The sequence below is a fragment of the Petaurus breviceps genome, unplaced genomic scaffold, assembly GCF_028583685.1.
Source record: "Petaurus breviceps papuanus isolate PSGF00001 unplaced genomic scaffold, PetGlider_PUasm1.0 490, whole genome shotgun sequence".
NCBI lineage: Eukaryota > Metazoa > Chordata > Mammalia > Diprotodontia > Petauridae > Petaurus > Petaurus breviceps.
In genome coordinates this window covers 8703000-8720602 of record NW_027186352.1, presented here as the reverse complement: position 1 = coordinate 8720602, position 17603 = coordinate 8703000, and the positions used below count along the sequence as shown (strand labels likewise).

Below are 17603 nucleotides of genomic sequence, written 5' to 3'. Positions count from 1 at the left end.
CTCTCTCTCTCTCTCTCTATCTGTCTCTGTCTCTGTCTCTGTCTCTCAATAACACCTTTAGGGTCTATTCCCAGCAATCAAATTATTGGCTTAAAAGGTAATATTATTTGTGTAACTTTTGCTGTGGGCTGCCAGATTACTCTACAAAGTAATTCTACAAATTTGAAAGTTTGCCAGCCAAAAATGCAAGTACGTGATTAGCCCCAATCCTACCAGCATTAAGTTCATCTATTTATTGTAAAACACTATGTTAGCATTCACTCTTGTGCTTCATGAATGGATGAAATGAATGACTGAAAAACATGTGTTAAGCATTTATTCTGTGCACTGGCTTGTGGGAATTCAAAAGCAAGGCCTCCTCAGGGATTTCACATTTGACCGTCAGGAGACAATGTAGAGGGAAATGGTGTTTTGGTCTAGGCAGGGAAGAGACTGCTGAGTGGGGCATTGACTCCTCCACAGCCATGGCCAGACTAGTTTAAAATCCCCTGAAGTCAGAGCCAAAGGCAGTCATGGCAGTAAGGTGGCCATGGTGGGCGCTGGCCTAGCAAGGGAAGCAGAGCACAGTCTAAGGCCAGCCAGACTGGACGATGTGCTTTTGTGCACACTCATTCAGCAGTCATCACTGCCCAGCTCCAAGGTGAGTTCTATGGACCAGAACCATCCTGTAGGTGACATGACCTTAAAGTTCAGTCCTTCTGTCAGTGATCAGCTCCTTTGGATAGGCCCCAAGGAAGGCTGGCTTCATGGTGACTTCTTTACTGTGAACACAGTGGAGTGAGCAGCGTCACATCCTGATTGCCCAAGATGTTCTCAGAGCTGTAATTAGGACAGGGCGATGAGGGCTTTGTCCCAAGGGACGTTGGAGCTGCTTGCACTATTGCAGGAAGCAGACAAATGGTGGATTGGGAGAGGAGCTACCATCCAAAGACCCTGACTGCTTTCCATGGTGGTGTGCTGACCGCACCAAAGCACTCTGCATCTGCCATGGGACTGTTCTCACTCTCTGACCTGGGCTTAGGTCATCATAGTTCACATGTTACCATCATATCTTAGAGCTGAAGGACATTCCTGCTGACATCCCCCTCCTAAACCTACTGCCAGATCCCAGGAGTGAGGTATCTGGGATTCATCATCTCAGCTGTGGGCTCACAGAAACACTGGAAATCGACCACCTCATGCCTGGCATGACTGTATCTGAACAGAGCCAGGGCCCTGCTAGCCACCCACCTGACTTGGCATGAAACAGACGCCAAGGAGGTGTCTGGTTGGCACAGGGGGTGTCTTGTTGGCTCTGGAGTCAGGAAGGCTTCTAGTCAAGCAGGCCTGTGTGACCCTAGGCAAGTCATTTAACTATCAGCTGCCCCAGTTCCTCAAAATGGTGATCCTAAAAGCATCTACCTTCCAAGGTGGTTGTGATGATAAAATGAAATATTGGCAAAAGTGCTTTGTAAACCTGAAAATGCTATAGAAATGCAATTATTATTAAGTCCAGGAGTAACATAAGAGTCACTCACAGCTAAGTGAGAGGCCAAGGCTTTTCTAGACTGTAAACTGCTTCCAGGCTGGTCCCCCTGCCACAGCCTCCATAGTGACAGCCTTTGCTATCCTGCTGTCTCTGCAATGGTCTCTCCCTCCTCCCCCAAGTGGAGAATCCCAGCTCCCTCTCCTCAAGGTCCAAGGTCTGTCTCTTGTTCTCCTTTCCCCTCCTCATCCCAGGAGCCAGACCTTCTTGTTATAGCTCTGGGCATCGTCTATTTTTAATCTTTTATTTATTTATTTTTAGCTTTCAACATTCATTTCCTCAAGATCTTGAGTTACAAATTTTCTTCCCATCTCTCCCCTACCTCCCACCCCAAGATATTGAGCCTACTGAATACCCCTTCCCCCAATCTGCTCTCTTATATCCTCCTCCATCCCCCCATAACTTTCTAGATGGATTTCTATAGCCCAGTGCCCGTATATCTTATTTCCCAGTTGCATATAAAAAGCATTTTATTATAGTTTGTTTTTAAAACTTTGATTTCCAGATTTTTTCCCTTCCCTCCCCACCAACCCCCACGGGGAAGGTAAGCAATTCAATATGTGTTGTACATGTGTAGTTATGCAAAACGTTTCCATAGTAGTTATATTGTGAAAAACTATTTCCCTCCATCCTATCCCACCCCCCACTTATTCAATTTTCTACTTTAACCTGTCCTTTTTCAAAAGGGTTTGCTTCTAACTACCCTCTCCCCCAATCTACCTTCCCTTCTATCATCCCCCCTCTTATCTGCTTCCCCCCTACTTTCCTACAGGGTAAGACACCCAATTGAATGTGTATGTTATTCCTGCCTTAAGCCAAATTCAAGAGAGTAAGGTTGACTCATTCCCTTTCACCTTCCTGCTCTTCCCTTCCATTTTAACAGTTTTCTCTTGCCTCTTTTATATGGGACAATTTGCCCTATCCTATCTCTTTTTTTCTCCTTTCATTATATTCCTCTCTCACCTCTTAGTTTTATCTTTTAGATGTCATCCCCTCCTATTCAACTGATCCTATGTCCTCTGTCTATGTATATGTGTACATACATATACACATACTCACATATGTATTTATACACACATACACTGTCTTATACATATATACATATATATATATATATATATATATATATATATATTCCCTTCAACTACCCTCTGAGAAAAGTCTCATGAGTTACAATTATCGTTTTTCCTATAGGAATATAAATAGCTCAATTTTAATAAGTTCCTTATGATTTCTTTTCCCTATTTAGCTTCTCCTGCTTCATGTACTTGAAAGTCAAATTTTCTGTTCAGCTCTGGTTTTTTCATCAAGAATACTTGAAAGTACTCTATTTCATTAAATGACCATATTTTCCCCTGAAGCATTATACTCAGTTTTGCTAAGTAGGTGATTCTTGGTTTTAATCCTAGCTCTTTTGACCTTCAGAATATCATTCCAAGCCCTTCAATTCCTTAATGTGGAAGCTGCTAGATCTTGTGTTATCTTGATTGTTTTTCCACAGTACTCAAATTGTTTCTTCCTGACAGCTTGCAATGTCTTCTCCTTGACCTGGGGCCTCTGGAATTTGGCTATGATATTCCTATGAGTTTTCTTTTGGGGATCTTTTTCAAGAGGCAATTGATAAATTCTTTAATTACTATTTTGCCTTCTGGTTCTAGAATTTCAGGGCAATTTTCCTTGAGAATTTCTTGAAGGATGATTTCTAGGCTCTTTTTTTTTTATCATGATCATAGTACAATAATTTTTAAATTCTCTCTCCTGGATCTGTTTTCTAGGAAGGTGGTTTTTCTAATGAGATGTTTCACAATTTCTTCTATTTTTTCATTTGTTTGGATCTGTTTTATAGAATCTTGATTTCTCATAAAGTCATTAGCTTCCATTTGCTTCAATCTAATTTTGAAGGAATTATCCTCTTCATTGAGTTTTTGAAATTCCTTTTCCATCTGGGCAATTTGACTTTTTAAAGCGTTCTTCTCCCCATTAGCTTTTTGGGCCTCTTTTGCCATTTGAGTTAGTCTATTTTTTAAGGTGTTATTTTCCTCAGTCTATTTTGGGTCTCCTTTAGCAGGCTGCTGACCCACTTTTCCTGTTTTCTTGCATCATTCTCATTTCTCTTCCCAATTTTTCCTCCACTTCTCTTACTTGATTTTCAAAATCCCCTTGAGCTCCTCCTTGACCTGTAACTAGTTTATATTTTTCTTGGAAGCTTTTGATGAAGGGGATTTGACTTTGTTGTCTTTTTCCGGTTCCACATTTTGATCTTTTTTGTCCCCAAAAAAGGATTCTCTGGTCTGATTGCGCTTCCTCTGCTTGCTCATCTTGCCAGCAATTACTTGACTTTTGAGTCCTTTGTCACGGTAGAACTCTGCTTCCGGAGTGGAGAGAGCTGTGTCCCAAATCACTGGGGTTTTCACAAATGTCGTCAGAGATCTGAGGAGGGCAGCCTTTCTACAGCCACCACAAGCTGTGGCACACTGCCATTCCTCACACCAGGACCCCTGTCCAAGACTGCAGCCCAGATCCAAGCAGGTCAAAGCAAGAGCAGTTACCTCTGAATGATTGCTTTGTCCCCCTGTAATCTGTAGGCCAGGAGCTCAGGAGGCAGCCCCATGGCTGCTGCGGCCACCGTCTCTCACCCAGGGTCAGGGGCCATATCATGCTCTTCTGTCACCTGGTTCCAACAGAGCTCCCTACTGACCTCTTACTGTCTGTCTGGCATTTATGGCTTGAGAATTCTGGAAGCTGCCATAGCTTCTGGTGATTCCCTCTCCTGAAGTCTGCTGCAGCTGGTCTGTGCCACTGGCCGGGGCCACCCCGGGTCTGGGTCCATGTGGCCCACACGGGACTGTGCTAGGTTCCCAGCGTGGTGCCATAGACCTGTTGACCTGCCAGCCTTCTTTCAGTGGGAGATTTGTTTCTCTCTTGTCACTTTGTGGGTTCTGTAGCTCTAAAGTTTGTTTAGAGTCATATTTTACAGGCATTGGAGGTGGTTGGTGCAGGAGCTCACACAAGTTCCTGTTTTTACTCTGCCATCTTGGCTCTGCCCCCAGCATCCTCTGCTTTCACTCAGAGATCTCCTTCTAACTCTGTGGCCAATTAGAAGATTTAAGTTTTGTTTCTCTGGTGAAGGGTGAATCCTTATTTACTCCAAGGAGCTTGCTTGAATCAGCGTGCTCTGGTCTGTGGGCCTCATACAGACCAGACTCAATCAAGAGCTAGAAAATCCTGCTCTCTACATAAGCTGTGTGACCCAGGACCAATCACTTTCCCTCTCAGAGTTCCAGTCTTCTCTGTAGTGGGGATAACTATGCACACCCAAGCATAAGCTCCATGACATTAAGTCACTGGCCCAGGGTCACACGGCTTGTAAGAAATCTGACTCTGAGGGGCAGTTCTGAAACCCAAGGCAGATAGTGTAAATCTGTCCATCTGTGAGCTTGAGATCCATCCGTTGCAGTCATTACTGTATGTTATTGTGCCTAACACAGTGACCCAAGATGGCGGCCGAGAAGCCGCGTGTGCCAGGGCCCTGTCTGCCGTCTGCGGGCCTCCAGTGCGGCCGATGATTTACGCTCCCTCTGTTTAATTATAGTTTGAGAATGAGATCATCACCAAGCTGGATCACGAGGTGGAAGGTGGCCGAGGAGACGAGCAGTACAAAGTGTTGTTTGATAAAATGTAAGTGTTGATTAATGGCGGGATTTGTATCAGAGGAGAGACGGGGAGATGGTAATTAGGCGACAATGAACTCTGTCACCCAGAAATAATTAAGAGGCGTTAATGATGTGAAATACTTAAAATGGCGCCTGCCCGAGCCTCTGTTCCTGAGTGTGATCACAAGTGTGTGCAATTGTTTTTTCAGCCTCCTGGAACACTGCAGGAAGCACAAGTACCTCGCCAAGTCGGGAGAAACGTTTGTCAAGCTCGTGGTGCGGCTCATGGAGAGGCTCTTGGACTACCGAACCATCATGCACGACGAGAACAAGGAGAATCGGATGAGCTGCACGGTCAACGTGCTGGTGAGTGCAGGGCTCCTGAGCCCCCGGCTTCTCCCCTGTAGGGTGCTGCCCCTCACTCTATGCAGCCTCGAGCCATCACCCCTCCTCGGTTCCTCCAGGTGCCGGTCACAGCCCAGACTTGTCCTGAGAGTGGTTCTTGAGTGTCTTTAGACCTCACTGAGGAGGGCATGACCAACATGCTCTCACTGGGAGAGGGGCTGAGATGCCCAGGCTCCTGCCTCCCCGGGCAAACCATCTTCTGATTCTTAGATGAGTCTTCAGCCCGTAGTCAGTGCAGGAAACCTGAGGTCATGGCCTGAGATTCCTGCACCCTCCACACAGAAGCCTTCCTTCTCTCTCTGGAGAAACATCTTCCCCCTCGGCTTTTGGAGGCAGCCGCCGGCCATTCACACACAGCCAGGTGCTCAGGCTCTCTTGCCCTCACCGGGGTGTCCCTCAGACAGGCAGCAGCTCTGCTCTCTGTCAGCAGGCCTGGTGGCCAGGGTGCTGGTCACCGCACGGTGGCCTCGGTGGTTCCTGGTTCTTCCGGCCGACAGGAGGAGTGGTTCAGGAAGATCCAGAACTGCCACCAGCTCGTGCTCCCCCAGAGCACAGCTCTAGAGCTGGGAGGACCCCTCAAGGCCCACCCCCTTACTCTATGGAGAAGGGAATGGAGGCAGAGAGACTTAAAGGGACTGAGATTGGACTTGAACCCAGAACCCCAACTGCATTTCATCGAGTACATGTCTGTTGTGCCCCTGCCTGCCCAGCAGAGCGCCTGCACACAGTAGGCACTTCACGAATGCCTGTTGGTCTAGGATAACAATAACGGATAACAGTTGTGCAGCACCCAGGATGTGCTGAGGACTTTACCCTTATTATCTCATCTGACCTCACAGCTCTGCGAGGAAGGCGCTCTTATTCTCCCCATCTCACTGATAAGGAAGCTGAGGAAAGTCCCCTGAAGGAGACCTGGCAGGGGCACCCATGGGGAGGGGAGGTGAATTGTCCAAGGTCACACGGTGTCTTGTCAGAGACACGCCTTGAGTCTGAGTCCTGACTTTATTCTGTTGTCTCTGGCTCTTCCTCATGACCCGTGGGCTTCCAGATCCTGCTGATTCCACACATGTAGCGTCTCTGTCTGAGGGGCTATCATGTGAAAAAGGACACTAATTAGCCTTGTTCTGCTTGGCCCCAGAAGTCAGAACTTCAGGCAGTTGAGGGTAAAGAGGGGAATGGTAGTGAAGAGACAGAAGTTTGACGTCAGGAAAGAATGTCGCGACATTTAGATCCATCCCAAGAGAAACCCGTGACTCTGGAGGGGGTGACTTTGCCATCATGAACAAAAGCCATGGAATCACTTCTGGGGGGGATGTAGCAGAATGGACTCTCATTCAGATATGATTTGGATTGAATGGTTGCCAAGGACCCTTCCAACCCTGAGGTAACTGGGAATCGAAGTGAAATTCAATGATGCCTGCCTGCCTGGAGGATTGAAATAGCATCCCAGCAGGTCTGATCCATTCCACTCTCCCCCTCAGCCCTAACAAATTTACCACTAAAATACTACTACTTTCTATCCCACACTCCAGTTAAACTGGCCTAGTCGACCAGACAGTAATCATTTGTAAAATTCTAACTATGAACTAGGCACTGTGCTGATCTCAGGATACAAATCCAAGCCAAAAGGAAGGCAGTGCCTGCCCTCGAGGAACTTTCATTCTAACAAGGGGAGATAGCACAAAAGTGAAAGGTGGAGGGTCTTGGGGGAAGGAGGGAGATTCTCTACAGAATGTGGTGGCCGCAGCTGAACAGTCAGAAGCTCAGGCAGGAGGGAACAAAGCCTGGCTGGCCTAGGCCCTTCTCCAAAATGGAGGCCCCAGAAGGAACCCAACCAATGGAACTGTGGAGGGATATTCTGGTGAGAGAAAGCCCCAACCTCTGAAAGAAATTCTAGGGTGGGAAGCTTTCAGCGTCATGGTGACAGCGGCCCACAGGGCCTCTGCTTTGTCCTGTAGACCAGCGGTGTCCAACTCTGGCCAGCAAAAACTCCTAAGAGGTGACCCAGATTAAAACATCATTGGGAAATACCTCACAAAAATTTGACACAGCATAGATAATGTTAATTTGTGGTTTTCTAAGTTAGGACGCTGCTGGCAAGGACCCCTTTCTCTTGGAGTTTGTCACCCTGCTGTAGAGACATCCTCCATGTCTTTGCACAGGGTCCTACATTCCCGAAATGTTCCTTCTCTTCCTCTTTGCCTGTCACATTCCTCCATCTCGTCTACATCCTAACTCCCCTGCCACCGACTCTTCTGCCTGGAAGCCTTCCCTGATCTCACTCACTCTCTCCCACCATGGCCTCTGCTCATCCAGACATCACTCAGCCCTTTGCTTTATTTCTGTTAATTCAGACAGTTAGATGTAGAGTCAGGGTGGGAATTTTGATTCTGTTCCTCACTGCCCTCATGGCCTTGGCCCCTGCCCGAGAACACATGGGAGTGGGGGGCGGCACAGGGGATCCCGGGGTCTTTGGTGGTCTTTGAGGCACTTCTCAGTTCTTCATCTGGGATCGTAGGATCCTGGGCTTTCATTTCTTCATCTCTAAAATGAGAAGGTTGGAGTAAGTTCCCTTTAGTTCCAAATTGTACAGTACTGTAAATTATAAAGCCATCGACCAGGTTTTTAAATGATTGAATATGTCTGTTTAAAAGTGACATGTTCACTCCAGGGTCTGGGAGCCCAATAGGAAGACAAATGGTGTTAGCTCCATACGCATCAGGAGCAGAGCTTTCTGTCAGGATACTGACCATTGCCGGCCTGTGTCATACCCAGATATGCCTCCATCCATCAATTAACTAATAATTCAGCCCTTAATCTGTGCCAGGAATGACGCTAAGTAAGGTCTGTGGACACAAATAAAGGTAGAATCAGCTGCTGCCCTCAGGGAGCTCACAGTCTAAGTGAGGGAGACAACATGCAAATAACAAAGATGGATGGGCGTGTTATATAATATCGTGTATGTCATGTATGTTTGTATACATGTATCTCTACACATATACATACGCATAGACATGTGCAGAGAGAGTGGGAAGGGAAGGTGTTAGTAACTGAGAGGCCTGGGAAAGACTTTATTTAGAAAGTGAGTTTCAAGCTGAGCCCTGAGGAGAGCCAGGGGAGCTCAGAGGCAGAGAAGCCTTTCCGTCACAGACAGTTAGCTCTGGTCCAAAGAGGGCTAGGCTGCTTCAAGGTCTGGTGGACTCATTTCACTGATGGCCTTTGAGCCAAGGCTGGATGGAAGATTCCCTCCAGGTGTAGTCTCAGAGGGGCAGTCTCAGAGATGCCTTCCTGTTTGCATTTTCAGTGGAGTTCCTTTTGCATTCCTTGGCCATGCGTGTGTTCTGTCTGTCCAGTAGAGTGGGAGCTCTTACAGACAGGAATTATTTCCTCTCTGCCTCGTTATCTCTAGCATCCAGCCCAGAACCTTACAGATATTAAGGGCTCAGTGCATGTTTTTGGACTTCAGCTGAGTTGAACTGCATGAGGTTGGGCCTAGGGAGCTCTCTTGGATTTTGCCTTGTACATTATTTTAATTGTAAGCCTATAAATTTTGACTTTGAAGTCACCAAACCTCACTGCTCCCCTTCATTTTGGTGCATAAAGTAGAAGAAATGCAATGGTTCTAAACGTAGGCAAAGATCTGTCTCAGAACTGGTTTCAGGTCTAGCCAGCTGGGGGTCCTGCCCTGAGAGCCATGTTGTCATGCATTGGCTTTTCTGGTCAGGGTTTGTTAATATGACAGATACATGTGATCTCCAGGAAGTCACTTTTTCTAACACAGTGCTTTGTTCTCCACTCTACTTTTCAGAATTTCTACAAAGAGATCGAGAGAGAAGAAATGTACATAAGGTTTGTATGCACCAGCTGGGCCTGGGCCTTGCTTACAGTTGCTGAAAAGCTGATGTATAAATGGCATGCCAGGCAAATTGCTTTAGAAATGTCTTTTTGCATCAGGTCATTAAACCTGAAGCTTGATTCCTGGAAGATTTCTCAAATTCCTGCACACCTGTCGATGCTAGGCCTGGCATGTATGTGTCTGACCCACCCACTTCTGGGCTGCTGGCCCTTTATATCTCTCTGCCCTTTTGGCGGGGTCCAGTAAGCCCTGACCCCAGGGACAGGAAGGAAAGGCAGACAATCGGCAGCCCTGTTGGTAAGAGTAAGTGGTGTGGCGCCGTCTAGTTGGTGAAACGTATTACAGATGTTAGCACCGTGTAGCATCAATGTGGCACCATGGAAGGGATTCTGAACTTGGCATCAGAAAGACCTGGGTTCCAGTCCCCCCTTAGGCACTACCTAGTTGCATGAGCCCACTATTTGCCTTGTTCTTCTCATCTATAGAAGAAGGAGACGGGAATCAATGGTTGGGAAGATCTCTTCAAATTCTCATCATGTCATTCTCTAATCTTTGGAACCCCCAACCACCCTGTGCAGATGGTTATTATTTCTACATAACAGATAAGAAAACCCAGACAAGGAAAGGTGATATGCCTTGTCCAGATCAAGCTAGCACATGTCAAAGGTGAGATGTGAACCCAGGTCTTGCTGATGCCAACTCCAGTCCTCATTAAACTTTGTCTTATGGAGACCATAATTGTTCAGCGCATGGATGCTTTTTAAGTGGCTTTTAAAAAAATCATAAAGAATGTTGCAAACTTCCCAGTTTTCCTGGATACATTTAGTTTTGTTTTTTTTTTCCTTATTCCATATTTCTTTACATCCAGTCAAATTCACTTCAGGAGATGTGTTTTCCATATGAATTAAATCAGTCATGAGTGTCTGAAGGAAAACTAAATGGGTCTCCCTCTGCAGAAACTCAAACTGCTCCATCGAAAATCCTCCCCCTCCTCTCCTGCAGCCTTTCAGCCAGGCCCTGTAGTCTTGGGAGAACCTGGCAGTTCTGCTACTGAAGATTTTTCATTTTCATTGATTTCCAACTCTGGAGTCAACAGAAAATTAAGAAATCACTTGAAAATGGAACTTGCATTGTGTCAGCCCAATTCAATTACATGAGGAAATTGTCTGGAAAAAGGTGGGAATGAATGAGAATCCGATCGTTTTTCAGTGAGGTTTCTGAGAACATTCTGCCGTCATGTCTTGGTTTCATTCATTTGTTGGCTTGACCTCATCATCCCTGTCCCCCATGCCCCCCAAAAAAGAGAAAACAAACCCCCGCCATCAGCCAGAGTCATCACAAGCGAGTGGCGGGATCAGTTTGTGAGAGGCCAGAGCATTCTCCTCTGTCACTGGGGCTGGCTTTCCTCTGCCCCTGCTGTGACTCAGAGTTTTCTTGGCATTAGGACAGAGACAGGTGCATGGCGTGGCGTGGAAGGCTTAGCACACACTGGGGCCCTGCACTGATGCTTCCTTGTCTTCCAAGGTACTTGTACAAGCTCTGTGACCTGCACAAAGAGTGTGACAACTACACAGAGGCGGCCTACACCCTGCTGCTGCATGCCAAGCTGCTCAAGGTAGGGGCCTGGGCACCGGGGGGGCTCCCTGCCAGGGGGCGGAGGCTGCATCATTGTCTCCCCACCAGCCATTCCTACAGGTCTGATGGCCATTGGAATAGCCCTCCTTTTACAGAGAAGGAAACTGAGGCTGAGGATGGAAGCTCTGGATCACACAGGGAGGGAGGAAGTGACTCAGCTTCAAGCCCATGTCCTTGGACACGACCTCCTGGCCTCTTCCTGCCTGTAGTGGCCGGACCCTTTCCAGGGGGATTTGCTGGTTTTTTTTTTTATCCTCCTGGCCCCCAAAGGCTCCATTTTGTAAAATCTGTACTGGGTTAAAGGAGACACTTTCCTCCCGCCTCTCAGTTCAGTCCCATAGGGCAGATCGAGCTGGCTGAGCATTCTGCCATTCGCAGCTGTCCACACTGGGCTGCTCTGCTATGATCCCACAGCCTCCTTCCAGTGCTTGGGGAGCTCACGGACGGTGGGACAGAACATCGCCGGCCATGCCTCTGATGTGTGCCTCACGTGACAAGGGAGAGTCAGGAGCTCCCTGAGCTAAAAGCATCCCATTCCAGATGGCGCTTTCTTGGTGCACGGGAGTGAGGACTTGCTCTGGAGTCGGAACTCTTGACTCCAGCCCTACCCATGATGCCCACCTGTGTGACCTTAGACAAGTCACTTGATTTCCGCAGTCTTCACTTTTGTCATTTATAAGATGAGAAGGTGACAAATCTTATCATTTCTACCTTCACACCACCTCCTGTGGGTCTCACTGTCACCCGCACAGCTTTCACCCTGGTCCAGACCTCTGTTCCCCCTCACCTGGACTGTGGCAAGTTGGGGCCCCTGCCTCAGGTCTCTCCCACTCAGCAGCCAAAGTGCTGGTGTGACCATGCCAGACCCACTGCCTGTGCTGACCCCTTCATCACCCCTCTCACTCCGCCCTTCCTCCCTTTGTGCACTCCCATGGCTCTGTCTTACCTCTAGGACCAAATATAAGGTCATGGCCTGGCCTCCTCCCACAGCATGTACTACAATTCTCATTTGCCACCAGCTACACACCTTCCAGCATCTCCATCATGCCCTCCTTCCCCAGGAAACTCTTCATCAGGAAGTCTCATTGTGCCACAAGATTGATTCAGCCTGGTCCTCACACTTCCTCAGGCCCCTCTGCCACTCAGTTGGACCTTCTGCCTGTCCTCCAGACAGGGCCATGGGCTATAAATGAGAGAGTCCGGACAGTCTTCCCATTTCCCACCAGCTGCATTGCTTTGGACCTTCTTGGGGCCTCTCCATGCCCCACACTGGGTACCTTCTTTCCCTCCTTCCAGCCTCTTTCTCCAGCTTCCTTTTATGAGTTGTTTCCTCTAGTTAGATGAGAAACTCCTCCAGGGCAGGTCCTGTCTTTCTTTTTCTTTGCATTTGTCTCTCCAGCATTTAGCACAGTGCCCAGCACATGGCAGGCACACAGTAAAGATTGATTGACTGTCAATTGCCATCCATTCGCTGTGGCATGCTCTCTATCCCTCAGGTACAACATTCCATTTCCGTGTCCTTCGCCTTTGGAATATTCTTCTTCCTCCCATCCTTCTCTTTGCCTGGCTTCCTCCTATACAGCTCAGCTCCAGTCTTGTGCTGGAGGCCTTTATCTGCTCTCCTCCCCCATCTGCTAGTTCCTTCTCTTCTTCAGATGCCCCCCATTCACTCCACACGCACCTCTCCCCATCAGAACGTGAGCTCCTTGAGGATGGGACCCGGTTTTCCCTTTCTTCGTACCCTCAGCACTTAGGACAGTCTCCGGCACATCAAAAATGCTAAATAGTGCTTGTTGACCGATTGGCAAATCAGCTATTTTACCGGAAACCCAATACCCAGCATCAGTGCAGACACCTGAGGTCGCTTATTAGCAGTCTGCAAGCAGATTTATTCATTTTTACCTTTTGACGCCCAGCACAGAAGGTGGCACACGGTGAGTATCGAGTCAGTGCTTTGACTAAATGTCTAGATGGTCTCAACTTCCTCTTTACCCATGATCCTTATTGGTGTTTGCAAAGTTCCTCTGTCTATGGAGTCTAGTTAATAATAAACATAGTTATAATAATAAAAGCAACACCAAATGTGCCAAAGCTAACAAAATCAGGAGCAAATCTCACCCATTACACACAAGGCTTCCGCCTCGTTGGCTCCTTGTCACACCCCAGCAGCACAAACACTGGGCAGTCATGAAAATAACACTGTCCCCAAGCCTGAATTATAAGACATGAAAGAAGGGATCAAGGAAGAAGAAATTATGAGAAGGAGAAGAAAGACCTTGAGGTCACAGAAAACGTGTTTTGTATGCAAACTCCAGCTATTAAACCTAAGAGCAGAGCACAAAAGCAGCATCTTGGGCTCCAATGATTTTGCATAGGACATGGATGTATTTTGACATCTTTTCAAATAGCTCTTTTTGAGTTGGAAGACTTGAGTTCAACAGCCAACTGCTTAGACCACAGAAGCATTGGACCAAGGTTGGTGCCATGGTGATCTGATTGTGGAATTGGAGGCATTTATGATGGAAATTTGGGACCAAGTCATCGGCACTCAAAATTACAAAAGTCTAATGCTTAATGATCCATGTAGATTATGAAAAGAAAATGGCAGAGATGCCATAACACACAACATCAGGCTGTAAAAGTCTAGCACCTGGCGACTAGCTGACACAATGTGACCTGGTGACCACAGTCCTATATAAGAAACTCTCTGTCTCCCATGGAATGACAGATGACAAATTAGGCCATAAATTATCCTAGAGAGGATAGGAAACCACCCTAGTTTTCCTGTCTATTATCACAGACCAAACCATTGCCCACAATTGCCACAGCATAATATGAATTTGTAAAAACTTTAGAACAAAATTGTAAATAGATGCCATTGTCCCAAAACTCATCGTCTCTAAGATACTGGAAACAAACAAAAAGCCTTTCAAAGTGTAAACTCTGGACTGAGGAGGTCAAACTCACACTGGAACAGGATGGGTATAACTCATCCCCATCTCTTTGTCTGCTATTAGAGTTGTACCAAGGATATCTTCAGCGAGGATGCTCCCTACTGAGGGTGAGCTGGCATCCCTAATGCTGTTACAAAAAGCTCTTATTTTATCCACCTGTACAATAGGGTATAAAACATTGGCCATCAAGAAATACCTCAGGATAGCATTGTGATCTGAGATCGTTTCTCCTGGAATTCCATCACCAAAAGGGAAAAACAAGCTGAGAGTAACAGCGATAATAAATGATTTTGTAGAGGAGATGGGCACACTTAGGCTGGAATTCTGAGGAGCCCCCCTTTGAATAGGAGGGCACAAGTACAATCAGCAGAGCAGCTGCACCCAAACAGAGTAATTCCACAAAAGCTAGTGTCTACTCTAACCACCACCACCACGAGTGAACACATTCACCCATAGCGTTGGATGGAAAGATTGAAAACATGTCAGGTCCTGCACACAGCCCTGGGAGAACTTGCAGCAGTCACTGATATAATAAGAATGAGAGGAGGAAAAGAAGGGCTTGCAAGGGATACCATGAAGGATGAGGATCACACACTGTCATGGCAGAAGTCACTTGAGATTCTTCTTGGAGATCTGGGGAAAGACATGAGAAGTTCACTGGTTCCACAGTACAAAACTTGGAGGCAATTTTGCCCGATTAAAGTTTTCAAAAAGAAATTCCAGACACGAAAGCTTATTAGAAATTCTAAACATCCTTAATCGGTGATGGAAAGTAATATAAATAATTCAATATCAATCAAAATGTTTACTGTCAAGACTTGAGAAGTAAAAAGAAAATGGAAAATTCTGGCCCACGAGATGGCCACAGGAAGTCCAAAACAAGGGAAATACAAGTTGTTTTCACGAGAAACAAAGCTCACACCCCATTAATACAGGGACCAGCATCTGGTCTCCCAGCCACATGCAGAAGCACAGTGTCTAATTTGAAGGCACCACAGAGTCCATCTTGTCCAATCCACACATGAGTAAGGTCGCCTGTTTGGTCATCTAGCTTTTGCTGCAAGACCTCCAATGGGGAGGGACCCCCTACCTTCCAGATACCTCATTCCACATCTGAACAGCTTGCAGTGATAGGATGTATTTCCTTAGATAAAGCCTAAGGCTGCCTCTGTGTCATTTCCACCCATTACTCTTAGTTCTGTTGTCTGGAACCAATCAGAACAAATCTGCCCTTTTCCACATGACAGCCCTTCAGCTCTCTGAAGGCAGCTATCATCTGACTCTGCCCAAGTCTACCTTTCTCCAGGCTAAATGATCCCCATTCTCATTTTTACAGAAACCTGACCTTAGAACTGAATTCGTTGTCATCCCCTAGGCCATCTCCTCCACAGGGGTGTTCTTCCTAAAATGGAATCACTACGAATTGTGCCATTTTCCATATGTGGTCTAGCTAGATGAAGGTCCGGAGGAGATGTCTCTTGAGCCAAGGAATATGAGTGTATCCCTGTATGATCACACCTTTGTGGTCTACTAAAACCTTCTGATCATTTTTCAGATAAATTGTTATCTAGCTACTCTTCTCCACGCCCACCCCCACCCCCCACATCTTATGCTTGTGAAATTGATTCTTCTTCTTTTTTTGTTTTTTTGAAGACAAGTCTAAGACTTCTGTTTGTTATTATTCAGTCTCATCTTATTGGATTCATCCCAGTACTCTCTCCTACTGAGCTGTCATGGGATCTTGTCTGAGAACTCTTGACTTTTGTGTCTTGGGCAGACTTAATGGGCATGTTATCTTTCTCTTTAAGCCATTGAGTCTTAAAAGTTAAGCAGAATAGGGCTAAGCCCAGACCCTTGGGGCATTCCTTTGGAGATTTCCTATAAATGCATGTTGAGTCATTGACTGTTCCTTGGGCTTGGGCTAAAAATGACTCAGACCCTGACTTGACTTCATCTACTTAACTCTCCAGAGTTTAGCACAGTGCTGAGCACACAGTAGGCTCTTAATAAATTGACTGATTGAATATCTGTATCAAGTCTTTCGGGACTAAATAGAGACTTCTTTGTTAGCATGACATCGATTCCCATCTGGGTATCTGTCTCCTTAATGATGAGAAGTGATTTCCCGTGTTTCTTTCCGATTTCCCCTTTGGGATCACAAACATCTATCACAAGTATTTCCCACCTCGTCCCCAGATAACTTGGGGCAAATTTAATGTTACCCCTTTCAGAGAACACCCAGTGCCCCACTGGATCCTCTGTTTGCTCATCAGCACCGTGGTCCCTGATGCCAAATGGAACGTTTGGTGCTGCCAAAGGCTGCTGTGTGTTTACTTTACCACTGTCTGGTACGGCTCATGAGCAGGTGAGCCTCGGTGTGAATGCTGCCAAGGCAGCCCCTCTCCCCATCACAGCCCGCTACCCCCCCAGAGCACACAGACTCGGGAGGAAGATGGGAAGGCAAATTGTTTAGAAGGAAAATAAATAAAATCATGTTAGGAGAAGTCGTGTGCCCTGCTAACCATCTCAGGGCTGGGATGGGTTTGGGTATCTTACCTGTAAGTTGAGACCAGAACAAAATCCGTTTTAGGCACAAGCTAAATTGTGTGAGTGTACATGTGTGCGTCTGTGTGTGTGCATGGTTGTGTATGTGTGTGTGCCTTGTGTGAGGGAGTATGTGAGTATATGTGCCTCTGTGTGTGTGCACATGTGTGAGTGAATGTGAATATGTGAGTGTGTATGTGGGACAGATGCGGGGCAGTCTGAAGGGGAACTTTCTTACATAACAGCCCGTGGCTGACCATGGTCAACACCGTCATCATCACTGCCGTTGTGTCCAAGGCTTTGGACTGAAGGGATCTCTGAGGCCCTCTGAGCCAACCCTTCATTTACTGATGAGCAGACTGAGGCACAGAAAGGCTAAGAGAGGGTCATCCAGGTACTTAATGAGAGAACCAGCTTCCTACCTCAGCGCTCTGAGAGGACAGAGGGGCCAGCCACACAGTCACGCAGGTAGTAAAGAGCTCCCTTGGAAGTGAGTTTCCACTCACCCGTTCCTTCCCATGATCATGACATGGAAATGCAGAGTTCCACAAAGGAGCATAATTTATGAAGATAAAGATTTCAGGAGCTGTGTCTGACATCGGCAGTCACCCTGGGAAGGCAGGTGGCCTTACCCGGCTTTCCCGTCTGAATGTCACTAACAAGCTATTTTGGTGAACACGAAGATCTCTCTGTTACACCAGGGAAATTAAAATGGAATTGACAGCCTACTTGGAGAGACTGTCTACGAGAGAGAGAGAGAGAAGGAGGGGGGGGAGTGAGAGAGAGAGGAGAGAGAGAGGGAAAGAGAGAGGGAGAGGAGAAAGAGAGGGAAAGAGAGACAGAGACAGAGAGAGAGAGAGACAGAGAGAGAGATAGAGAGACAGAGTGAGACAGTGTCTGTGTATGTGTTTGTCTGTGTGTTTAGGGGCCCAGGCATTTGTCTTTGGCCCCTCTGCAGGTACAGTGAAAGGTTCACCAGCTCTTCATTGCTGGCCTGGTCATTGGTCCCCCATAGATTCAGCCAAGTGTCC

The 17603-nt window shown here is 46.8% G+C and overlaps 1 protein-coding gene across 2 annotated transcripts in view; it reads left to right on the top strand.

Annotated features, from left to right (window-relative positions):
* Positions 1 to 17603, top strand: part of DOCK1 (dedicator of cytokinesis 1) — a 618254-nt gene that overhangs the window by 523798 nt on the left and 76853 nt on the right. For both annotated transcript variants that reach the window (XM_069101719.1, XM_069101718.1), the window contains exons 34-37: positions 5118 to 5203; positions 5388 to 5544; positions 9392 to 9432; positions 10964 to 11054. In XM_069101719.1, the coding sequence (XP_068957820.1) occupies positions 5118 to 5203; positions 5388 to 5544; positions 9392 to 9432; positions 10964 to 11054 (375 nt within the window). The remainder of the gene's footprint in view (positions 1 to 5117; positions 5204 to 5387; positions 5545 to 9391; positions 9433 to 10963; positions 11055 to 17603) is intronic.